The 25,737-nt window shown below is 46.1% G+C and overlaps 1 protein-coding gene across 2 annotated transcripts; it reads left to right on the top strand.

Annotated features, from left to right (window-relative positions):
* Positions 1-298: 298 nt before the first annotated feature.
* LOC120057032 (fibroblast growth factor receptor 4-like) lies at positions 299-17,420 on the top strand. 2 transcript variants are annotated; one of them, XM_039005395.1, is made up of 16 exons: positions 299-1,066; positions 3,202-3,399; positions 6,167-6,502; positions 6,713-6,766; positions 7,307-7,570; positions 7,740-7,996; positions 8,344-8,467; positions 9,768-10,097; positions 10,311-10,650; positions 10,803-10,924; positions 11,042-11,152; positions 11,324-11,514; positions 12,442-12,564; positions 12,974-13,182; positions 14,355-14,460; positions 14,916-17,420. In XM_039005395.1, the coding sequence occupies exons 2-16, from the start codon at positions 3,306-3,308 to the stop codon at positions 15,090-15,092; spliced, it is 2,838 nt and encodes a 945-aa protein (XP_038861323.1). In that variant the 5' UTR covers positions 299-1,066; positions 3,202-3,305; the 3' UTR covers positions 15,093-17,420. The 2 variants fall into 2 exon arrangements, with proteins under 2 accessions (XP_038861323.1, XP_038861321.1); XM_039005393.1 differs by having other exon boundaries at positions 13,430-14,460; positions 14,916-15,027.
* Positions 17,421-25,737: the final 8,317 nt, after the last annotated feature.

Below are 25,737 nucleotides of genomic sequence, written 5' to 3' on the forward strand. Positions count from 1 at the left end.
TTTAATTAATTTGTTTTTAAAAACCTAAAAGTCTAATAGCCTACGTTTAAAAATAATAATCTATAGTCAAGTGCTAAATCTGCCTGAAATGAGACATTAAACCTAATAGAGCAACAATCTAGAAAAACTGTCAATTAAGATCTTGGATTTGGGGTAAATGGAGTGGAGGCGGCAGAGATCTTGGTTTATATTTGTCACGGAGGGGGCAGCCTCTGAGGGGATTTGTTTTGGGGGTGGGGGTTACAGAATCTTACCCCCTCCTCTCTCTTCTCGCTCGTTTTAGTCCATTGTTGTGACTCTTGCGCTCACAGTGCAGTGGAGTCGGATCGGCAACGAGACGCAGCAGTAAACTACCCCGCAACATTACCAGAGTGGCTAGCTAGCCTAATTGAGATTTAGCTCGCTTTTAAATGTACTGCGTTCTGTTGGGACCAACTAATTCATGCACGGACTCTGAGCTAGTGAAGCGCAAACCACGGTGCGCAAAGATTGACCAACATCTGCTCTATTATTGAAGCGCTGTTGCCGAATAATGTATCCACATTGACTGAGAAAGGAGCGATATAAGGGACTACAACGAGAACATCGGATATTTATCTGTTTCTATTTGCAGCAACCAACACGGATCTTGTTCCTTCCAATCGCAAGTGGGGAAATGTGAATTGAGCAGCAAGTTGCCCGAAGTCTCTCCTTTTGGATTTAGCACTTTCTGCCGCATGAACCCGATATAAGGAGCCAGGCGCGCAAGCCTCATTCTGCTGTGAGAACACAATTGGGTCAGGGTGAAGTGGACTTTGCGCCCCAGTTCCAAGGATCAGCGCTAGCTCCTTCCCTGCCTGCTCCACACCGGCAGCTGTCCTTCATGTTATGGTTGTTTTGATGGATGTATAGGTGTATCTCCGAGGTTTTCACCGGGTCCCACATTAAAGGCAATCACCAAAAGACTTTAAAAAGAGAAAGAAACAGAAGCCCAATATTCACCTCGATCGAATGGAACTTGGATATTCTGGTGCCTAATAGACTTTATCAAGGATTGATCATTAAGAGCAAAGACCGACAAAAAAAGGTAATACGATTTCCTTGGACCCGCGAGGTTGCATAATTATTTCCTGGCTGTATGTTTTATTACCAAATTGATTTCAACTCCACACATTGTACTAGTCCATGAATAACCTTTCTTGCAAAGAGTTCCATGGTTGGTTATGTCTTTTTTATTTTTTATTTACATTAGGCCTATATTAGACAATGTGATTCGGTTAGTCTAATGTAACAGTTTTAATGAAATGCATGATAATACAGCCATACTTCTGTTCTTATAATGTATTTTTGACATTGCAAATCCCCTTCAATTTCAGAGTTTGCTCACAAGTGAATGAGAGATTGCTGAATGTAGCAGTATTTGTGCAGTAAAGAGTTAAAACATTGTTTTCACTGTCATATCGATTTGATTGACTTTGGAAGCGTGTGAAACAGACGCGCACAAACATGACATTATGTTGTTGTGTTTTCTACCCCAATAGTTTATGCGATATACCAACTGGACACTTTATATTGGTTATATCAGTTAGGCTACAAAGATAGGCTTATAGGCAATAATTGTAACGCGCCTTGAGAAACTGATTTAAATTATAGCGAATTTCTCACGATGGTCATCTAGTTAAAATGTTACAGAAATAGTTGTTGGAAGGTAAAGGAGCAGAAGACATCGTTTGATTTATTCGGCTAAAGCGAATAAATGAACGCAAAGAAATTAACCGGTTGTGTAGATCCTTCACGACAATTGAAGGCATGTTTATCTTTCACTTGGTGCTTTTGTTATAAACACAGACAAACCACTGGGCAACTTTTACTAGTTTATTTCATGGCAAGATTAGCCTTCATGGGACCACATCGAGATGAACTCACCTTTCGCTGAGGATAAACGCCCCGTAAATAAGACCACATATAACCCCCAGTTCTAAATGGAGAAAGAATAGGCTATAGTTCATTCAAGGGATAGTTATTAAACTGTGTGCGCCATGGCGGCACGCACATGGTATGCATGGAACACTCCAGGACTGGCGCCTGTGCACAGTTGGCCTGGCTCGGTTCGGTTGGCGTCATGGCACCTGGACAAAAATAATCACGCAGCTCAGTCTTGTTCCTGTTGCCAACTGTGGTCCCCTGTCACGCGATTATAAAAAATAAACATATTTCCATCAAATCAAAATGTTTTTTTGTCCTCATAAGAACAGTGTGCTCTAAATATAGCTAAATGTTGAATAAATCCTCACTAGATTATTTCAACCTGGACTCAGTGGCAGACGTAACATAGTAAATGTAGATCTGTCTCCTTCCATTTAGCATGATACAGTATACAGATACAGATACAGTTACATCTTGTATGGTATGTAGGCTAGTAATTTGTGGATGTCCAGCATCCATTTCGTATGATATGAATTACAGTTTGTATGATGTAATACATATGATATGTTACGAATTACAATTTGTTGTGGCTAACATCAGCTAGGTGGCTAACATTATCTAGGCTAGGGGTTAGGGAAAGGGTTAGCTAACATGCTAAGTAGCTAAAATGCTAAAGTTATCCGTGATGTGATTCAAACACTCAACCTTTGGGTTGCTAGACCAACCACCCTCCTTTAGTTATTGTTTTAAGTACAATTGTATCTTATGTAACCATACCAAACTTAACATATCATACTCATTTGAGTGTCACATGTTTACTTTTACTATGTTATATAAATGTTATGCCTAGTCTTTGAGGCAGGCTGATTATTTAGGGGGCTCGGGGAAAAATTACATATGTAGGCTTATTTTTCTTCTCTGTTTTGGCCTGTCTGTTGTGTTGAGTGTGCCTGTGAATTTGCTATTGTTGCTCCCAGATAGCTTCCTGGCAAGTCTCAAGTGTTTTCATAGTAACGGCCCATTATCCAGACAGGCTGTGCACCTTTCTTCCAGCCGCACATTCACACTCTTAAGTTATTCATGATGCAGGGGACAGTGGACAATGTGCTTTAATGACTGGACAGTCAGGACACCAGTTTAATAAGAATACAAGGCCAGTCTAAAAGAGTCTCTTTCTATCACTACCTATTCACAAGGCTATATCCCACAAACAATTTCAGTGCTACTTACTGAAATCACATGCTACAATTTTAATGAATGACTGACTGACTGTCTGACTCTGTGTTGTCCTTCCAGGTCCGGTTTTTGGTGTGTGTGTTGAGTTTGCCAATGCCCGGAATCGGTGTGTGAGGCCAGGGTTAGCCCCCCTTCATTATTTTGCTATCACACACACCTGCAAGATGGTGAATGCCTGTACAGTTTGCATGGTCATATTCTGTCTGACTGTTGGACTCCTGACCAAAGCCATCACGCCAGAAGACGGAAAAACACAAGGTAGGTTTCTAAACATTGCCAAGACTGTTGTCTTATATGTTATTTCTCCTATACTGATGAATGGTCCAAAGCCCTATTGAGAATGATTTGCTGATGGACCACTGGTTGAATTCTCCCAGAGGGTGGTTTCTCAACTGTGCAGTTTCTTAAAATACATCTCTCAAGTCTATACTTCCCAGCTTAATGTTTCAAGTGAGGTTGCTCAGTTCTGCTCAGACAAGTAATAAAATAAACCACCAACAAAAGCTTTAAAAATAATAGAAAGGCCATTAAATTAACACTTCCCCCTCACATTTCCATTTTATTCACTGAAAGATCTCATTGGGGAAGGAAAAAAGTGCCCTTAGCTGTACAGTACAGTAACCCTTTGATTCGTTAGGTTGGTCTATTTATAGGAGAGCAGCGAGCCATAGAGAAGGTGTGATCCAGTCGAATTCAAGGTGACAGGAAGGAGAAAGGTTGTAATCCTTTTTGGGGGGGGGTAAGGATGAAAAAACCTCCCAGTGTTTTTGGTGCCGTAAACCATGCTACCCGATCCCTCCAAGACCCTGGGGCTCGGAAGTGTAAATTTGTCTGGCCCTTGCCAGCCGAGAGGGCCGGGGTTGGAGGGTAGGAAGGAGAGGAGGAGGAGGAGAGGATGGGGGGGGCTTCCATTGATGCTTTACAAACACACGCCTGTCTTCATTTATTACCTGCCACAGCCATCCATTTTGCTCTAAGTATTGTTATGATGTGTGCAGATTGGCAACAGGCTCGGTAAATTGCAGCCCTCCAGGCTCACAGGAGCTGGGGTCTTTTTTAAGCCCCTATACTGTTCACTGTCAGGAAAGGAGGAAGCCCTACTCTAGTCTAGGGTTTATTTCAAAAACTTTGATCAACTTATTTTCATTATTCACAGCTGTTTAGAGTCCAAGCACAGTAAATAACTTCCAAAAGATTCAAATACATTTCACTGATGAAAAAACCCTCGGCTACCACAGCAGTGAGAGTGGTAAGACAGAGAGAGGGGACTGTGTAAGGTGAACCCTGGTAGTTTTTCAATGGGCCTGTTTGTTAAGACTCCTTGGAAAAGCTGACTCCCGCCGTGGAGAATGCAGCACTACAATGCAGCACTAAATCCTTGCCAGAAAACATTTGACTCATTGGACAACGGTAATAATTCAGCACTGCAACACCATCCAGGAAAGTTCCTGTTACCAACCAGAAAAAAAGAGAGAATGAGAGAGAGAACAGAGGTAGCCGTGAACTCTTTAAGTGTGGCTGCAGGATGAACTTTGTGATATTTGTCTGGCAGAGGAGTGAACTGTATGCCACACACATAGTTCCGGAGCACAGGCATCAGTGTGCTAACGTAGAACAGTGCTGCTCACACTCAGACTTTGACTGGGATTTACTGAGGAATATATCCCCTCCAGATATGACATAGCTCAAAATTCATTGGCATGTAGGATACTTTGCATTTTAACTGGTTAATCACTGGTCTGTCCTAATGTGTTGTAAGCAACGTGGGTACAATATTATCGCTCACTGTTCAGACAGAGTCAGTATATTATATGATAATATTGCGTTATGGCAGTTGGTTCTCAGAATATCCTTTGTGGTGAAAGGATACTAATGTAGAAGACTTACATTGCCAAATGTGCCCCCCCGAAGATAAACAAACCATAGCATACCATGGATTCACCTCTAAAGGAACTCTAGTCATGAAAGAGGCGAGTGCATCTGATGGCCAAATGGTCAAACCCAGCGTAGTTCCCCCTGCCAGTCGAGTCACACCAGTGAAATGTTTTGTGTTGTGTTGTGTTTGTCCCCTCGACACTTGCTGACTATTCACACTCAGCTGTGAGTTCAAATGAAGGCCACGGGCCTCTCCAAGTCCTCATAAGTTCATTAGCATGGCTCTGTGTACTTGGTGGGAAACGTTGCCTTTCCAGGAATAATAGAAAGCAGCACTTTTAAAGTTGCCACAGCTTTTTATGCTATGCTGCAAAGTAAATTCACAGTGTGTGATGGGATGGTAAACGAATGGCTAGATGGGTCAATCTCATAGTCCAGTGAATGGAAGTTTTTTAATGGACAAGGAACATATAAGGTACTTATTACAGTGTAATAGAACTGTATTTTTTGTTGTTGCTAATTTGAGTTGAATTCAACCAACCATACAAATGATGAGGATAATCGTTGCAATTCAAGAACACATTTTTTTTTAATCCAAAGCTCAAGTCTTGAGGTTTTAATATGCGATACCTCTTTAAGCATAATCATGGTATTATGCATTGGCTCTACAAATGGAGCATTACAGAGTGAACAGGGTCGTGTTGTTCTCTCACCATTAACTTGGTGGCCTAGCTCTCCCCTGTGTATTCCTCCTCTACCTCTGCATGGCTCGTGGAGCAGTTAGGGAGAGCAGCTCCTCAAGTAGGGGGAACAGATTGCCTTTTGACTGACTGAGGGGGCTGCAGGAAGTAATCACACAGAAAATTGGCCTGGAATTGCACTTTTCAGCGTTTTGACTGAGCGGGTACATCGTATATGGCTGAACGAGCGGAGGCCAGGGGAGCACTTATCATGACACATTAGCCCCCAGTTTATCAGTGCACTCCATCACCCACCAACCAACCAGCCCACATTCAAACACAAGCATGCTGAGAAATGCAAGAAACACATACTTCTATGGAAGCGTTTAGATGTAAACTGAAACCTAGGGAGTTTTTCTCTTTTTTTTTTATTCTCACAATTCCTCTCCTCTCTCGTTCTCTCTGTACAGATCTGAGAGTGCCTCGGCCACTCATCCTGCCTCATTACCCGGAGAATGCTACAGCGGTTGTAGGGGGACAGGTTAAGCTGCTGTGTAAGGTCCACCGGCCGGCCTTCACCAAGGTTCAGTGGCTGAAGAGAGACGGAGATCGCCTGGGAGCCGAGGGCCAGCCACATCTTAGAGTTCTGACGGCACTCCAGAGCAACATCTCCAAAGTGAACTCTCTGTCTCTGAGCAACGTTTCTCTGGAGGACACTGGGGAGTACATCTGTATGGCTGAGACCACCACACAAGCTGGACACCAGCTTCAGTCTATGCAGTCTGCCTGGCTACAGGTTCTACCAGGTAAACCAGAGTTTATTAATCAGGCTATGAGATGCTTCTCACATAGAATTAGGAATTAGAATACATAATTTAATAGGATCTCTAGGGCTTTCCATTCAGTGTAGCCTTGTGTTTTATAGTCAATTATATCCTGATAGTAATTGATGACTAACAACACTAACTAGTTGGAAGTCAATGTATATTAATCTCATACCTTGTCTTTCCTGTTAGGGACCCTGATCTCTCATTCCCTGGACCAAAGTACGGCCATTGAAGTCCCAGCAGGTAATGGCCATTGAACTGCCTCTATCCCAGTGGAGTAGAGAGAACAGAGAGGAGTATGAATGAGGATGACAGGGGCCATCTGTGTGACTGAGAGGCTGTTTGGTGGGCTGAAACGGAGCTTTCTCTCCGAGCCTGCCTCTTAGACCGCCACTGAACCATTGCCACCCCATCGATTTGTTTGTGAAGGCCCATCCGCTGTCACGCTACAACACGTTCATTAGCTTCATCCTTTTTATCTTTCTTTCTTTTCTCTTTTATTTTTTCGGATAGCTAGCTTGCTCTCGCTCCCACAATGATCTATGCTGAACAAAACAAGGAGCAAAGAGAGGTGGAGAGGCCTCCGGTCGCCATGGGATAAAAATGTTGTATGTGTCGGGTGGGTCAGGGGGATAATGTGGGTGAGAATTGAAAGGTCATAATTGAGGAAATGGCCACTCTTTTTAAAACAAGATGTGCCCACTGATTGTACTGTGTGTGTACGTGTCTTTTAGCGTGTGTCAATACTCACGTGTTTGTTTTGTCTCCCCATTGTCCCTGCAGTTGTCCTGGATGACCTTGGTGAGGACACCAATGAGCACCTGCTCCTGGAACCGGGTGATGTCCTCAAGTTGCGCTGTGACACCAACCGACCAGGGGGCGTGTACTGGTACAAAGAGTGGACCCGGGTGCTGCACACCGCCCGCATCCAGATCCGCGGGGGCGTTATAGAGATCACGGACGTGACGTACGAGGATTCTGGGGTGTATGTGTGTGTCCTCCGGGGAACCAAGGAGCCCCTCAGGAACTTCACCATCACTGTAGCAGGTGAGGTCTGGATCTAGAAAAATAAGATCTGAGCCTTAGAGATACATGTAGGATCCAATTTAGTTTTAGGTTCTATTGATCAATTTCTATGTTCTAAGTTCACCCTTTCTGAATGATCAGTTATGATAAAGTTATTAACTCTTTTCATGTCTTTATGCTACTCTCTCAGACTCACTGGGCTCAGGTGATGATGATGAGGACAATGGTCTAGAAGACACGTCAGCTGAGATAGATAATGACCAGGTCTACTTCACAAGAGGTCCCTACTGGACCCACACCCAGCGCATGGAGAAGAAGCTGTACGCAGTGCCGGCAGGGAACACGGTCAAGTTCCGCTGCCCGGCAATGGGCAGCCCTCTGCCCTTCATCCGTTGGCTGAAGAACGGACACGAGTTCAGGGGAGAGCACCGCATTGGAGGCATCAAGGTGAGATAGTGACCAACCTGGAAGCAAAGACAGAAAGAGAGTGGCTAAGGTGGGGAAGAGAAGGAGGGTCAAGGAGGGAGGGGGAGAAAGACGGTGGATCGCGGTTTTCTTTATTAGTGTATAACCTCCACATACTTTGGCCTCAACCCTGGTACCTGACATTTAGTCTCAATAGGGAAGTAACACATTGTGAATCTATTTAAACTGGATCCATCAACAACAAGTTACCATAGAGACAGACAAGCACTTCCAAAGGACAAGCCCATATAACTTGTATCCATAGGAACAGTCCAACACACAACGTATAGACCACCCATTTCTAACGTGTCCGTTTTGTACATTTATAGTTGAGACACCAGCACTGGAGCCTGGTGATGGAGAGTGTGGTGCCTTCAGACCGTGGGAACTACACCTGTCTGGTGGAGAACAAATACGGCTCCATCACACACAGCTACCTTCTGGACGTGCTGGGTAAGAACACACTCACCCACTTCACAACAAAAACCTCTCTTCACCTACCCAACAATAGTCTGCTGTTTGCTCATCTGACATTCAACTCGCAAAGCTGGGAGTCATAGTATGGGAAATTAGCAAAAGTAATTCCCTCCACCATCCTCTAATTCAACCAAATTCTGTCAAACTTAACACAAGCCCTGCCTCTCCATAATGACTGAAAGTAAAGTTGGCATAAACTCATTATAAAGTCTGCACAGCTAGTCAAAGCTCCATGGTGTGTGCAGTACTATACGGTATTGTCACCACCCTCCTACACCCATCACCACCCCACTCTAGACATCTAGACACAGGCCCGTCTCCCCGCGGAGCCACTGCCGACCCATGATACTTAGCACATGTCAGACCTAATTACTGTCACGTCCCAGCTCTCTCCCCGCTCTGCCCCAGCGGCGTCTTACTAGACACAGAGAAACACAGAGGTTCTAAAGCCCACCTCAGACAGAAGGAGGAAAGAGCCGAGGAGGGAGCCGCCAGAGAGGCTGGGCCCACGGGGGCGCCACGATTCAACCAGCACCCGGGGCTTTAGAAGTTCACCGGGATGTTTTATGATAGAGAGAGAGACACAGACACAGAGGCAGTAAATATCTGGACTGTCGGGGGAAAAGAGGTTGAGAGGCCGGGGGGGGGACTGGCGTCAGCCGTGGCAGGAAGAGGAGAGATAGCGTCCCAACCAGTTTTCCCCCCGACCTGTGACTGGCCAGTTTGTTTCGCCGGCTTGGCAGTCCGGCGTGGGGTCAACTACTGTCTCCAGAAGCATGCGAGGGGGAAAAGAGCATGCATACAGAGAGAGAGAGATAGAGAGAGAGAGATAGAGAGACTTCAAGGCTGGCCTGGCTAGAAAAGAAAGCTGCTAATGAAACCAATTAGTGAGACTGACTGAGTATGGCTGGCGTTGGTTGTGAGAGACCCTGCCTGCTTATCGGTCCCTTCCCCTTTGGCGATGCTGTGCTGCACTGCGATCAGTCAGATTAACACTGGTCATTACCACTGGCCTTTCTCTCCATGCCTCTGAAACGCCACATGTAGAAAACTAAAATACTGTTATTTTAGATTAGTATTTACTTCAATGGCGAGTACTTCTGGCAGTTCAGTCAGCGATGTGCTCCTTTGAACAGAGGAATTTCCCGCTCGCTGTCTCCCTGGCCGAACTTTGAACTCTTCCCCCAGTCAAGGGGAATCCTCAATGCCCTCTGGAGTCTAACACTTTCTCTCTGTATTTCACCCTCCCTCCCCCTACCTCGCTCTTTGTTTTCAGAGCGCTCCCCACACAGGCCTATCCTGCAAGCTGGTCTGCCAGCCAACACTACAGCGGTGGTGGGCACTGATGTCCAGTTCTTCTGTAAGGTCTACAGCGATGCCCAGCCTCACATCCAGTGGCTGAAACACATTGAGAGAAACGGCAGCCGCTACGGCCCAGACGGGACTCCTTACGTTCAGATACTGAAGACAGGCAGCCTAAACATGTCGGAGGTGGAAGTTCTCTACCTGACTAATGTGACCATGGAGGATGCTGGAGAGTACACCTGTCTGGCTGGAAACTCCATCGGCTACTCCTACCAGTCTGCCTGGCTCACTGTCCTCTCAGGTACGTTTATTACTCAAACAATAGTATGGCAACATATGGCCAAAGTAAGGAATCTAGAAGAGTTCAGAAGAAATGGTCCCTTGTCTTTTGGGTCAACATACTACAGGTCTTTTTGTATCGTCAAAGGAGTTCAGAAGGAATTGTCACTTGAGCTTGAGACAGTCAGTCTCTAACCAATCCTCTTATTTCCTTCTCATTGTCTTCTTCTCACAGAAGAGGACGTGGCTGACGAGGTGGACTTAATGGAGACCAAGTACACTGACATCATCATCTACGCGTCTGGCTTCCTGGCTCTGGTCATGGCCATCGTGATTGTGGTGCTGTGTCGCATGCAGGTCAACCCAAGCAGAGAACCCTTCGATGTCCTCCCCGTCCAGAAACTCTCCAAGTTCCCCCTCCGCAGACAGTACTCTGTGGATTCCAACTCGTCAGGGAAGTCCAGTGCGTCTCTGATGAGAGTGGCCCGCCTGTCTTCCAGCTGCTCCCCCATGCTGGCCGGAGTCATGGAGTTTGAACTGCCCTACGACCCCGACTGGGAGTTTCACAGGGAGAAGTAAGTCCTGCTTTGACTTCCTCGTTTGTTAGGGGTTTTGTTGAAGTTCCTTAATGGTCATTGAGTTCCTCCATCTTGAATGTGTGTTTTGGTTTCTGTTGTGTTCCATGATTCTTCACTGTACTGACCATCATTGTCCTTCCTCTTTCCAGTCTGACTTTAGGGAAGCCACTGGGTGAGGGCTGCTTCGGTCAGGTGGTCAGAGCTGAGGCCTATGGGATCAACAAGGACCATCAGGAGAACATCTCCACTGTGGCCGTCAAGATGTTGAAAGGTATGAGCTAGGTACCAGCTTCTTAGGAGGAGACAAGACAATGACTAGTATTTACTATTAACTCTATTTCCAGATATGTTCATAAGACGTAAAATGTGTGTCCCTCTCGTTCCCCAGATGATGCCACAGACAAAGACCTGTCAGATCTCATATCTGAAATGGAGCTGATGAAGGTGATGGACAAGCACAAGAACATCATTAACCTCCTGGGGGTGTGCACACAAGAAGGTGAGTTCAGGACAAAAGTTCACAACAGATAATGCTACTATCTCACTTTTGCTCCTCACTCATTTGACTCTAGCCCTGCTCATTGAAGTTGCCATTATTGGTGGCCCCATGCCTCCAGGCATCCTCAGTGAGGGTGGACTCAATCACAAACTTTCTCCTCTCCCCCATCAGGTCCTCTGTACGTGCTGGTAGAGTATGCGTCTAAAGGCAGCCTCAGGGAGTACCTGCGGGCCCGACGGCCCCCTGGCATGGACTATACCTTTGATGTGACCAAAGTGCCAGAGGAGCAGCTCACCTTCAAAGACCTGCTGTCCTGTGCCTACCAGGTGGCGCGTGGCATGGAGTACCTGGCCTCCAAAAGGGTGAGTACTATGTCCTAATGGGGTTTGGCCAGCAATTGGGCTTGTATACCCTACCTATATCCTTTGGCTTTCAAATGGATGACTTTGGCCTAAGGGGTTTAGTTATCTATGTATGTATTCTATCGGGTTTAAAATGTGTACCTGGCCTTCTATAGAATGCCTTTGGCCTGAAGGGGTTTAGCCAACAAGCAAGAGCAAGTTGCAAACCCCTCCCTCCTTCCTTCCCTCCTACCCCCAGCACACCTTTCCTCATTCACTATCCTCTTCTCTCTTATCAACACACCATCCTGTCATTCCACAGTGGAGTGGTGGTTGAGCCCTGTTTGCCCCTCCGTTCATCCATCCCTCCGTCCTGCCTGCCGCAGTGGGCTTTGTCCTTTTTAGCACTGCCATAAATCTGTTAGCAAACAGGCGCAGAGCTGCGTCTGTGCCCCGGCATCGGGTTTCTGTCTCTGTGGCCTGCTAAGAATGCAGCAGTCTGAAACCACCCCACCATTACGGAGCCCCCGCAAAACCACGGCTTTCTCATTTCCACCAATCCCCAAATACCACGTCTATTTCAAATGAAAACCAAAATAAACTTAATGACATCCATTCAAATCTGGCAGACAGGGATTGTTTTTCGACGAAACCTCCAGATCTATAAAGTCGATTTAATTTGGTGCGTCTGGTTAAAATTGGACGCTGCGTGTTGACTTAAGACCGGGTCTTTTCATTTTAGAAACTTACAGCGAATCATTTCTTTGTCAATCCTATCTGGTTTTACCAGATGCCGGCAGAAACAGACAACCGCAATGTAGACCTCTTCACGTAATTGCAATACTTTAATTGTAGGGTATCATTTCACAAGCACTTAACATGAAACTCAAAACGCCGTATATCTATCTTCATGTTCAATGACTTTACCCTGGTTTCTCCTCTCTATAGTGCATCCACAGAGACCTTGCTGCCAGAAACGTCCTCGTCACAGAAGACAACGTCATGAAAATCGCAGACTTTGGCCTTGCAAGAGGAGTGCACCAGATTGACTACTACAAGAAAACCACCAACGTGAGTTATCCTATTCTGCTATCCCCCTGTGCCAGGGCTGTGCTGTTGTGCGTCGTCTGGCTTGCCAGCTTTTAGAACAGCCCCTGCTGGTACATGTAGACACAGCACACTGTCTGCTCTCTGTCTAGTGTCACCCAGTCGGCTTGTGCCTGTTTGCAGCTTTAATGCTCTTAAAGACAGATGTTTGATGTGTGCCCACTGATTGGCAGCCAGCTTAATGGAAGATAATTAGAAAAAGGGGACAAGGAAGGGAAGAGGGGAGTGGGCAAAAGAAAGGGAGGAATGGGGGGAGTGGGGAAGACTGGATGAAAGGCTAGAACTGTAATGGTGCTTCGGCTCTGGCGTTGTGGCAACCGACTGACTCACTGACTGTCCACCGCTCACTAACCGTGGTTGTTCTGTTTTGCAGGGACGTCTGCCAGTGAAGTGGATGGCACCAGAGGCCTTGTTCGACCGAGTCTACACACACCAGAGTGACGTGTGGTCGTTTGGCGTGCTGATGTGGGAGATCTTCACCCTGGGGGGCTCACCGTACCCCGGTATCCCCGTGGAAGAGCTCTTCAAGCTGCTGAAGGAAGGCCACCGCATGGACAAACCCTCCAACTGTACACACGAACTGTGAGTACACACACATAAGTGCATACCAAAACATACCAAACACACACCACAGCGTTCTCCTCACCTAACCCTTCAACTTGAAGTTGTAAATTGATATTTATTACTGTGTTGTGAAAGAAAGAAACAGTGAGTGGATGTTTGCCTTCCTTTAGAATATATATTTTGTGTCCTTTCTCCTGTGCTATATTTGGATGTGTGTAAATGTGAAAATGCTGTGGATGGGTGTATATACCCTGATACTCACTAGCCCTGTCTGTCTATGTGTATATACCCTGATACTAACTAGCCCTGTCTGTCTATGTGTATATACCCTGATACTAACTAGCCCTGTCTGTCTATGTGTATATACCCTGATACTAACTAGCCCTATCTGTCTATGTGTATATACCCTGGTACTAACTAGCCCTGTCTGTCTATGTGTATATACCCTGGTACTAACTAGCCCTGTCTGTCTATGTGTATATACCCTGATACTCACTAGCCCTGTCTGTCTATGTGTATATACCCTGGTACTAACTAGCCCTGTCTGTCTATGTGTATATACCCTGGTACTAACTAGCCCTGTCTGTCTATGTGTATATACCCTGATACTCACTAGCCCTGTCTGTCTATGTGTATATACCCTGATACTAACTAGCCCTGTCTGTCTATGTGTATATACCCTGATACTCACTAGCCCTGTCTGTCTATGTGTATATACCCTGATACTCACTAGCCCTGTCTGTCTATGTGTATATACCCTGATACTAACTAGCCCTATCTGTCTATGTGTATATACCCTGATACTAACTAGCCCTATCTGTCTATGTGTATATACCCTGGTACTAACTAGCCCTGTCTGTCTTTGTGTATATACCCTGATACTAACTAGCCCTGTCTGTCTATGTGTATATACCCTGGTACTAACTAGCCCTGTCTGTCTATGTGTATATACCCTGGTACGAACTAGCCCTGTCTGTCTATGTGTATATACCCTGGTACTAACTAGCCCTGTCTGTCTATGTGTATATACCCTGGTACTAACTAGCCCTGTCTGTCTATGTATATATACCCTGATACTAACTAGCCCTGTCTGTCTATGTGTATATACCCTGGTACTAACTAGCCCTGTCTGTCTATGTGTATATACCCTGATACTAACTAGCCCTGTCTGTCTATGTGTATGTGTGCAGCTACATGAAGATGAGGGAGTGCTGGCATGCTGTGCCCACACAACGACCCACCTTCAAACAGCTGGTGGAGGAGCTAGACAGAGTGCTGCTGTCTATCTCTGACGAGGTGGGTGTCTGGACCCCCGTTCACACACAAGCACACACACACACATACACACACGCACACACACACACACACACACACACACACACACACACACACACACACACACACACACACACACACACACACACACACACACACACACACACACACACACACACACACACACACACACACATACATACACAAACACACACACACAATCTGCTCGCCAGATGTCCTGTTGCAACAGACTGTTCCAGCTATAGTTTAGTTTATTACTGTAAGACACCCTGTAGTTCAAGATTAGAAACCAAATCTCTCTGGGTTTGTACACAGCACAGTCTCAGATAAAATGTAAAACCTACTATACATCACACAACACAAACGTCAAGCTTAAAAATACAATAAAATACACAACAACACAAATGCAAAGTGTTACCAAACTTAACTGTTTCGCTCCTACTTCTTTTTCTTAGTACTTGGACCTGTCGACACCCTTTGAACAGTACTCCCCGTCGTGCGAGGACACCTCCAGTTCTTGCTCCTCGGACAATGACTCTGTCTTTATCCACGATGCCCTGTCCACCGACCCCTGTCTGCTGGGTTACCACGACGTGCATTCTCGGGTAGACCTGAAAACGGCACTGCGGTAGACTGTGGCTCCAACGGGAGTCCTCTGGCTCAAAGGGCATTACCTGGAGAAGTTTGCGTTGGAAAACAACCATGTTGCATTGTCTGCTCTGGGACTGTGCCTAAGAACAGTATCTCAAACCTTGGCACTACAGGACCCTGGTCATCTAAAATGGCTGCCTCTTCTTCTTCTTATCAGGTTTGGGGTTTTATAGTAAAAGGACTCTCTTTTGTTTGGGTCTCTACAGAGAGGATCAACAATGGTCTTCTTGTACTCAAACTCATCCGAGCTTGTCTCTGAACGGGATCCAAACTGGGCTTTTAAACCAGAAAAATATGTTTTAACAAAAAATATGTTAACACTTTATTTTAAGTGTCCATAATAAACCATTCATACGGCATTATAAGGCATTTACAAATAGTTTGCTCACATTTTATTACTAATTATTCCTACATTTGTAAATGTTAGTAAGCAAGTTATTCACACATGTATATATATTTCCTTAAACATCCTGTGTTGAATGCTTATTCTTTTACCAGGTACTGCTGGAATGTCTACCATGTTTTTGTGAGAAATTACACTGGTCACTCAAAACCTTTATAAAGTGTTTATAAAGTATAAATAGTGCACACTTTAGATTACGGACTGCAAAAATTTGTAAATGGTTTATAAATGCCTTATAAATGATTTATTGCAGACCCTTACAATAAGGTGTTACCAAAAATATTTATTTTGATATAAAAAAAAACAGAGAAGTTGATTGTTAAATATAAATCTCTCTGTATATAAGATTATTTTACATTTTGCTATTTAAAATTGTCTTAAATCTCAGGATCTCTTGTATTACAAAGTTGCTGTAGGGGCAGCAAAGTGCCTGTATTTTTGATTTCCTGTGAATATATTAAAATATACAAATATTTTATGTACATATCACAAAAAAGACAATTACCTTTTATAAATTATTCTAAATGATACGAAAATGAAGGTGTTCAACTGAGGTGAAGAAAGAAATTATGTATTCAAGTGTTTTAACGGACTAAATGTCCTCGCGATTCTCATTCCATTTCATCAAAACAACCTCAGCCCCGTTTGTACTCTGCTCTGGCCTTTATATGGCATTGAGGCCAGTCGGTCAAGGCCCTCAGGACCCCCAATCCCTTATGCTTTCAATTGTTGCATACATAAACTAACTGTAAGAACAGTATGGTCTGGGCCCTGGAAGAGAAGAATACAATTCAACACAGGACACTGTGGGAATACAGGGGGAGCAGCCCAGCTTCTACTGTCAGTGCTGTATGAAAAGAAAAGGACTGGACCTGCATGTCTGAATGTGAAAGGCCCAGTGTGATTGATTTCAAATGGGAGAATCCTCCTCTTTTGTTTCCCCTCTAACCCTTTAACCAGGCCCAGTGTGTTTGCAGGGGTACAGGCTGAGGCCGGACCTGGACAATAGGCTCTTTGGCAATCCTGATGGGTGTGACTATGGGGACACTTTGGGGACAGGGAGGGTAGGGTGATCCAGGGGTAGCCTCAGTCCCTCAGCCTGTGTGCAAATGAAGAGTCCCTTATTATGTTAATGCTTGGCTCCCACTGATAGCCATCTTTATCCTGCTACCATCTTTAATATACAAATGCTAATTCTGATGCTCTGTTACCATTGGGAAGAACTCTAGAAATGTCATCCAGAGAATGCAAAGGGTTCACCTCAAATCATATAGATAAGCCTAGCATGTTGCTGTTTCAACAACGCTTCACAATCTAACTGCCCTGGGTTGTTTTTCATTCAGATGACTCAAAAGCATTTTTAGAATAAAGATTGTGATGTTGTCAGTTGAAAGCAAAGCTTAATGCTCATACAGTAAAAATAAATAAATAAGAAAAGCTATTCAGGTAGCAGGGCAGTGGGGATGGCTACCTTTTTGTGTACATTGATATCCTTACTGTTGAGGTGTGAGATTTATTTGGTGTGTCATCATTTTTATAAAACAAAACATTCAGCAAATTAGCTCAAAATTATTTCTTTCCTCCTGTAAGGCAGCTATACCAATGCATGACCTCCAACTGAAAACCAAACCATGAGCTTCAGAACAGCCTCTTTGAATTTAACTTAGCCCTTCGACATCGAGAGTTTTATCACAAAGATCTTCAGTGTTGTTGTTTTGATTCCCATACTACACAACGTCAGGATCAACTGCATGACATTCCATTTATGTACTCCCAATACAATTGTAACAATCACAATGTTCTTTTTTTTAAATCCTCAAGATTATTATTTTAGAAATATCTAATTTATTTGTTTTATTGTTTTGTTTTTATATGAAATAAAGTATAATTTAAAATATCAACTTTGTCTCTTTCTGTGGCCACGTGTCATTATTTTAGAAAGAAGGAGAGAGGAAGAGACAGGAGACACAGAAAGAGAAAGAACGACAGCAGCTGAATACAGAGAAAGGAAAAGAGAGAAAATGAGAGCGGGAGACAGACAAGAGAAAGAGAGATGAGGGTTAGGGGTTAAGGGGTAGCGGGAGAGTGCACTCGTGATCACAGAGAACCAGTGCCTTTTAAGTGGCACGCTTAACCCCAGCACACGGCTGGCTTATCTCTCATGTGTAACAAATCATGGCCAGTCAGTCAGAGGAAGACCAGGCAGGGAGCCATCCGGCTTTGTCCTACCCAGGGCAGGGTTCTCTCTGCTGGGCCTGATAGCAGCCTGTGTCTGGGGTTAGAGGCCATCTGATCCAGCTGGGGACAGGCAGATAAGGCCAGCAGGCCAGATATCAGTCTGGAGCTGATCTATCTCACCTCCTCACATCTCTACATGCTCAGGATGCCTGGATGAGGGGCGGTGTGTGATATGGGAACCTAAATTCATAAAACCCAATACGCTTAACTCTGGACGTGATACCTGACATTCTCAAGACACAGTACCTATCCCTTTGAAATTCTACAGCTTAATGGGTTTGATAAGAGTTTTGAGTGTCTCCCAGAGAGTACACTTGAAACTTTGCTTATAAAGCAGGACTGAGTAAAAAAACATGCTAAAATCCCCCAGTGAATTCCCATTCATTCACATACACATCTTATCTGGAGATGTTGAGCAACCACAGCTCATTGAACGGACTGTACTGTTCAGATAAGAGAGAGTGTGCGTGTGTGTGTGTGCGTGCTTGTGTGTATGAGTTTGAGTCAGTCTGGTGAGCGTTTGAGGACACTCCCTTGTCATGCGTATGTGTGTTTTCCCCGGTCCGGTAGTGGTTTTGAGGCCATTCATATTTTCCTGTTGCATGTGGGCTCCATAGAGCTCACCACTGTGGCTTTGGTCAGAACAGACTGGACAGAGCAGGGGGCAGTGGGAGAAGAGGCACGATGGCCGGACAGGGACATGCTGAGAGAGGGCCGGATGGACAGAGCAGGGGCTGGGGGTAGGGGGGAGTGTTGGGTGCCAAGCCAGGTGTTGACTCAGTGGTTTATATCGGCTGACTGTGTTCCTGGTTCCCAGGTGGCTGCTGAGGCCACGATTACTCAGCCATCATTGTGGGGAAAGCAGCCATCCTTGTGGGGCTACATCTCACACAATCTCCCCACCTGAATCATCACACAGAGGCAGATGAGAGGGCAGTGTTTTTGTTCAGGTTGTGGCTGTATGGCTAATAGCTATAATGAATAGCTTACACAGAGCCCGGAAAGATATGGACATGGAAGAGGACAGGGCACAGACAGTTTCAGATGAGTGGGCAGTGTTGTTGTTCACGTTTACAGGGTGAAGTACAAGTGCTGGTTCAGGATATTTATTTTTATTTATTTTGGGGGTCGAGGTGAGGAGGACGATTATTTAAGATACTGTTTGAAGAGGTAGGGTTTCAGATGTTTTCGGAAGATAGGCAGGGACTCTGCTGTCCTAGCTTCAGGCGGAAGCTGGTTCCACCATTGGGGTGCCAGGACAGAGAAGAGCTTGGTCTGGGCTGAGTGTGAGCTGCCCTCCCGTAGGGGTGGGAGTTCCAAGAGACCTGAGGTTCTAAGAGATGGAGTGCTCAGGTTGGGGTGTAGGGTTTGAGCATAACCCGACGGTAGGGAGGGGTAGTTCCTCTTGCTGCTCTGTAGGTAAGCACCATGGTCTTGTAGTGGATATGAGCTTCGACTGGAAGCCAGTGCAGTGTGTGGAGGAGTGGGATGACGTGAGAGAACTTGGGAGGGTTGAAAACCAGGCGGGCTGCAGCGTTCTGGATTAGTTGTGGTTTACTGTTGAGCAATATGACCTTTAAAGAACGTGAATATTCTAAACAAAGCAGTACAGAACTTTCAACATATCATAATAATTTTATAATTTTAATATGAATATCAAATCCAGTGAAAAATATTGAACGTTACTGGTGATGCTAGATGTTTTACTCTCTAAAATAAACAGTAATGTTAAAAATGTCTGCCTCAACCCTCTTCTCCATCTAGATTAGTTTAGCAATGCTGGCAATGATAATGGGTCCTCCTGGCCTAAATTATCAAGGGTTCATTACACCAATTGTTTTTATATACCATCCAATATCTCAAAATAGGCTACACGTCAGTTCAGCTCTAAAACCCTTCTGGGTAGCTAGGCTACCTGTCATCCGACTCTAAGAGGAAATAGAGGTGGGTGTGATTTGTGTATGTGTGTGTGTGTGTGTCAGTGTGGGTCCTAGCCCCATTGTTTATGGATTTAGTGGCCTGAGTCACAGCTTAAGGTGGGCAGGATGGGCTGGATTATGTGTCCAGCTCTTAGTGTTTGGGTGTTAAATAACTCTATGTTAATGAGATATGTCAATCACCGGGGAGGTGGGTAGACGTGTCGGTCGGAGCAGAGGGCAACACTGGGCTAGACTGCTCTGTGGCTGGCTGCTGCGTGGCTGGCTGCTCCGTGTCTGGCTGCTCCGTAGCTGGCTGGTCGGCTGCTCTGTGGCTGACTGGTTGACTGGCTGCCCTGTGGCTGGCTGGCTGGTCGGCTGCTCCGTGGCTAGCTGGCTGGTCTGATACTCTGGGGCTGGATGGCTGCTCCATGGCTGGCTGGTCGGCTGCTCTGTGGACGGCTGACTGGTAGCCTGCTCTGTGGCTGGCTGGTCGGCTGCTCTGTAGCTCGCTGGCTGTTCCGTGGCTGGCTGCTCTGTGGCTGGCTGGCTGGTTGGCTACTTCATGGCTGGCTGGCTCCCTGGCTGTATGGCTGTCTGCTTTGGGAAGCTGTAGCTCTGGCTGTGTCAACAGCCCTGAGTTTCACGTTACTCCAAACGATATATTTTCAGAGGAATTCCGTAGGAGGCAGAAAACAAGCATCCCGTAGTGAAACACATAGGGAGGATGAGAATCAGCTTCAACTTCAAGTGCAACAAATCTGGGCCCTTAATGATGTCTTTAGGATACTTCAGAACTAAAGGGATAGTAAAACTTATTGGCAATATAAGGCACTTTGAATATTTGATGACATCAGTAACCCACAGACTTATGTGCTGTCATAGACCTATACTATGGGGTTTTGTGCATAGGTGATGCGCCACAGTTTTAGTAGAAAGAATAACAGTGTTGTTAATCAATCCTATGCACCTCTGAATCCTGCCAGACACTGGCTGCCGCCAATCTAACACCATTAGGCTGCAGAAGAGGAACTAGTGCAGAATGTGATAATGGACATCAAAACCCATTTTATCTAACCCACTCTGTGGAAGATTTTATGGAGTCACACTACTGCGAGGTGTAGCTCTGTGCTTGTGGTGTGCTAGAGTACGGGGTGGGTTAAGGGGAAGGTGTCGTGGGATATGATTGGTTGGTAGATTAGTTCGATTAAGCCAATGACTATGTGCTGGGAATTTCTCCCAGCACATGTTTCACCTGTCTTGTGATTGTCTCCAACCCCACCAGGTGTCTCCCATTGCCTCATGTGTATTTATACTTGCATTTTCTGTTCATCTGTTGCCAGTTTGTCTTGTCCCGTCAAGTCCTACCAGTGTGTTCCCGTGTTTCCTGTGCTCTAGTTTTTACTTTTTCTAGTCTTCCCAGTTCTGACCTTTCTGCCTGTCCTGACCTTGATCCTGCCTGCCATCCTGTACCTGCCTGACTCTGATTTGGATTACGACTCTTTGCCTGCCTTGACCTACCGATTGCCTGCCCCTTGTACGGTAATAAACTCTCAAACTCATACTATCGCCTCCTGTGTCTGCATCCCTGGTCTTAGCCTGAGCCGTGATAGTACGAACTGGCCATGACTGACCCAGCAGACTCGGACCAGCTCCGCAACGCTGTCTCCTCCCAAGGAGCCACCATTGAAAGACACAAGGAGTTACTGCAGCCTTATGGAGGCTGGCAGAATGCCATGACCATGCGTTCAATACACTGCTAGAGCAATTCCACAGATTCCCAACTAGGCAGCAAGCCACAACAGTAATCCCCCAGACTCTTAGCAACCCTGCCACCAGCGGCGCTGGAGATTCTGGAACCTGCTGGGCGTTTCTCTCCCAGTGCTCCCTCATCTTCAAGCTGCAGCCTTCTTCGTTCCCCTTGGACCGCTCGAAGATAGCGTACTTGATAACGCTGATGTCCGGGAGGGCCCTCGCCGTGGCTACGGCGGTGTGGGAGAAACAGTACACCATTTTCCTGGCTGAGGAATGAAAAGTGTTCGATTCTCCGTTGTCTGGGAGAGAGGCTGCTCGTAAGCTGCTCCAACTACGTCAAGACTTCCGTAGTGTGGATTTCTGCACATTGGCAGCTGAGAGTGCCTGAAACCTGGAAGCCATGTTCGACATGTTCCTTCACTGAATATCGGATGTGATTAAAGACGAGCTCGCAGCCCTGGAGCTGCCCATGGACCTCGACTCCCTCATAGACTTGACCATCCGGATCAATGGGCAGCTACGGGAACGTAGGAGGGAGAGGGGGTATTTTCCCTGTCGCCCACGCTCGTCCTCAAATTCCCCCTCACCTCCGAGGAATCCCAGAAATCCCTGGTCTACATTTCCCAGAGAATCCAGTGTCACCCGAGTTCCCTCAGAAATCACAAGGGCTGTCGACTCGCCTCCTCCAGAGCCCATGCATCTGGGCAGGGCTAGATTGTCTCCTGCTGAGCGCTTACGCAGACTGAACACTAAGGGTTATCTGTATTGTGGAGCTACGGGACATTTCTTATCTACCTGCCCATTAAAAGACCAGGCTCATCAGTTGGTACGAGTACACTGGGGAGCTGTACGGGGAGTTTCCAATCTCTCACTACTCGTTTCCCCCTCTATGTTACCTTGTTGTGGGGAGACCAGTTCAAATCCATCCGGGAGCTTATTGACTCTGGGGCCGATAAGAGCTTTATGGACACTACCCTGGTGTCGGAGCTGGGTATCTCCACTCAAGTCCTTTCCATCCCGATGGACGTCAGAACGCTGGATTGGCATTCTATTGGCAGAGTTTATTGAGTTTATTTTATTTTTACAGGGAAAGTGCATATTAATCAATGTTTCAGTAAAAGTGCCGGTTTTAGCCAGCCGGCTAATTTTCAACCGCAGTCCCTGGGCAGGTTATTAAAAACAATTACAATATAGACAATCATTGAGCAGTGAGCACACGCAGAGCAACATAAAACAAGCAAGACGTAGCATACAGACAGAGCAACATAGGACAAGCAAGACGTAGCATACAGACAGAGCAACATAGAACAAAAAGCAGCAAGACAAAATTCATAAAAGCAACAAAGTGTTTCCACACCTCACAAGCTACAGACAACAGACAACATGGAAAGCGGCAATACACAGCTAGGGATTATGTTCACAAATCTGATTGACCTTTAGCCATGTCTTCATGCATTTTGTGAAAGTCTGATATGTGGTGCAGTTATGTGTGTCTGATGGCAGTGTATTCCAGACATGGGAAGCTCTCACAGAGAAAGCGGATTTACTAAAGGTGCTTTTCCTTAAGGGAACTATACAGTCACCTCTCATGGCAGACCTTGTGGATCTGCTGCCATATGTTTGGTTTTTCTGTTTAACAAAAATACTGAGTGGAGGGGGAGCCAGGCCATTTAGGATCTTGAATACAAGACATGCGTTGGTGTATTGCACAAGATTTTCCCAACTCAGGAGCTCATGCTTTCTGAGGATGTAACAGTGATGATGGCTATTGGGCTTCCTATCAAGCACTTTGAGAGCCTGTTTGTAGACAGACTGAATAGGTTTTAATGTTGTACAGCAAGCTTGGGCCCAACTAGTCAAGCAGTATGTTAAGTGGGGGAGTATCATAGATTTGAAGTACAGTTTTGCTACCTCTGTAGTCAAACAATTTCGTATAAATCGGGAAATAGCTAGGTTGAATTTGGTTATTTGAATTACCTTTTTCACCTGCTTTTTAAAAGAGAGGTTGGAATCAAGTATGATGCCAAGGTACTTAAAATCAGATACCACCTGGAGCTTCTCCCCTGACACGTAGACATCTGGCTCAGTAGCATCTGTTGCCCTCTTTGTGAAGAACATGCAAACAGTTTTTTTCACATTGAGATGCAAACACGAGTCACTGAGCCACTTTGGAACCTGGACCATTACAGTAGTGAGTTCTTGTGCAGCTTGTTGTTTGCTCTTTGCATGCACAGATATCACTGTATCATCTGCATACATTTGAACTTCAGACCCAGTACAGACAGAAGGCAGATCATTAATGTACAGGCTGAACAGGTGGGGCCCCAGTATTGACCCTTGGGGCACGCCCACATCATAGCTAAGAGTGGGCGACAGCTCATTGCTCACTCTGACACACTGAGTTCTGCCTTCAAGGTATGATTTCATCCATCTCAAGGCATCGGGGGAAAAGTTGAACTCGGACAATTTTGTGATGAGAATCTCATGGTTAACAGTATCAAAAGCCTTCCTTAGGTCCAGAAACACAGCCCCAACAACGCCCCCTTTGTCCATCTTGGACTTCAGATTTTCCAGAAGAAAGCAGTTGTCCGTTTCTGTGGAGTGTTTCGCTCTGAAGCCAAACTGCATGGAGTGTAATGGGAAGGGGCTGTTGTTGAGGTGGGCAATCAGTTGTTCTGCTACACACTTTTCAACAACCTTTGTCACCCACAATACGGTTCCGATCAACCTGCGAGTGTCAGGCAACCACTGTGAGGCTATGCAGTTTCTTCTCATGAGTCTCCTCATGTACCCATGGTTTTGGGGTCTTCATGGTTCCAGATGCACAACCACCTAATCGACTGGGTTACGGGTTCCATCACGGGTTGGAGTCCGTTTTGCCATGCACATTGTCTGAAGTCGGCGCAGCCTGCCCCGGAATGTCTCCTTGCGGGAATGGGTAAAGCCTCGAACCTCTCCGCCGTTCCCGCGGAGTACCAGGACTTCACGGGAGGTTTTCAACTCTGCCTGCGCCACATCTCCTCCTCCGCATCAACCTTCTCCCAGGCACCGCACTGCCACTGGTACGACTATATTCCCTGTCGGGTCTGGAGACCAAAGCAATGAAAGGGTACATTGAGGACTTTCTCGCTGCAGGGATTATGCGTCCATCTGCCTCCCCTGCTGCGTCCATGTATCGAATACCGGGGTCTTATTGACTTTACGGTTAAACGTTACCCGCTACCACTCATTTCCTCAGCTTTCGAGCCTCTCCAGGGGACGGTCATTTTCTCCAAGTTGGACCTTCACAACGCCTACCATCTGGTTCGGATACGGGAAGGAGACGAGTGGAAGACAGCGTTTTACATGGCTAGCGGGCACTACGAGTACCTGGTGATGCCGTTCGGACTGACCAACGCTCCTGCAGTGTTCCAGGCTCTGGTCAATGATGTGCGCCATGACATGTTGAACCAATTTGTCTTTGTCAACCTCGACAACATCCTAATTTATTCCCAGTCAGCTCAAGAGCACATCCTCCATGTCCGACAGGTCCTCCAGCATCTCCTGGAGAACCAGCTTTTCGTGAAGTCAGATAAATGTGAGTTCCATCGCTCCACCATCTCCTTCCTAGGATACGTCATCGCTGCAGGGAATATTCAGGTGGACCCTGACAAGGTGAGAGCGGTGGTGGATTGGCCTCAACCCACATCCAGAGTGCAGCTACAAAGTTTCCTGGGGTTTGCTCATTTCTACCGTCGTTTCATCTGAGGTTACAGCACCCTTGCTTCCCCCCTCTCTGCACTCACCTCTCCCAAGGTTCTGTTCATATGGTTTCCAGCAGCTGACCGGGCTTTCTCAGACCTCAAGCAGCGATTCACTACAGCTCCCATCTTAATCTATCCGGACCCGTCCCGTCAGTTTGTGGTGGAGGTCGACGCCTCGGACGTCAGAGTGGAGGCTGTCCTGTTCCAGCATTCTGCCGAGGACCAGAAGCTGCATCCCTGCACCTTCCTTTACCATCGTCTTAACCCCGCTGAAAGGAACTATGACGTGGGAAATTGAGAATTACTTGCAGTTAAGATGGCGTTGGAGGAGTGGAGTAACTGGTTAGGGGCTGAACATCCATTCTTGGTGTGGACGGACCCTAAGAACCTGGAATATCTCCGCACCGCCAAGCGTCTCAACTCCAGGCAAGCGAGATGGGCCCTGTTATTCACTCTTTCCATTTCACTATCTCCTACCGCCCGGGGTCCAAGAATGTGAAGCCTGATGCACTCTCCCCAGGGAGGGCCCAGCTTACCAGATGTTTGTCCCGGACTCTGCACGTACTCCGGT

This window comes from Salvelinus namaycush, chromosome 12, assembly GCF_016432855.1.
Source record: "Salvelinus namaycush isolate Seneca chromosome 12, SaNama_1.0, whole genome shotgun sequence".
In the NCBI taxonomy this organism is placed as follows: Eukaryota; Metazoa; Chordata; class Actinopteri; order Salmoniformes; family Salmonidae; genus Salvelinus; species Salvelinus namaycush.

Excerpts from the sequence above, each read along its gene's own strand:
- LOC120057032 (XM_039005393.1), top strand. The coding sequence starts at position 3,306 with ATGGTGAATGCCTGTACAGTTTGCATGGTCATATTCTGTCTGACTGTT. Across the intron at positions 11,515-12,441 it reads AGTACCTGGCCTCCAAAAGG|TGCATCCACAGAGACCTTGC; the intron begins GTGAGTACTATG and ends TCCTCTCTATAG. Across the intron at positions 12,565-12,973 it reads ACTACAAGAAAACCACCAAC|GGACGTCTGCCAGTGAAGTG; the intron begins GTGAGTTATCCT and ends TCTGTTTTGCAG.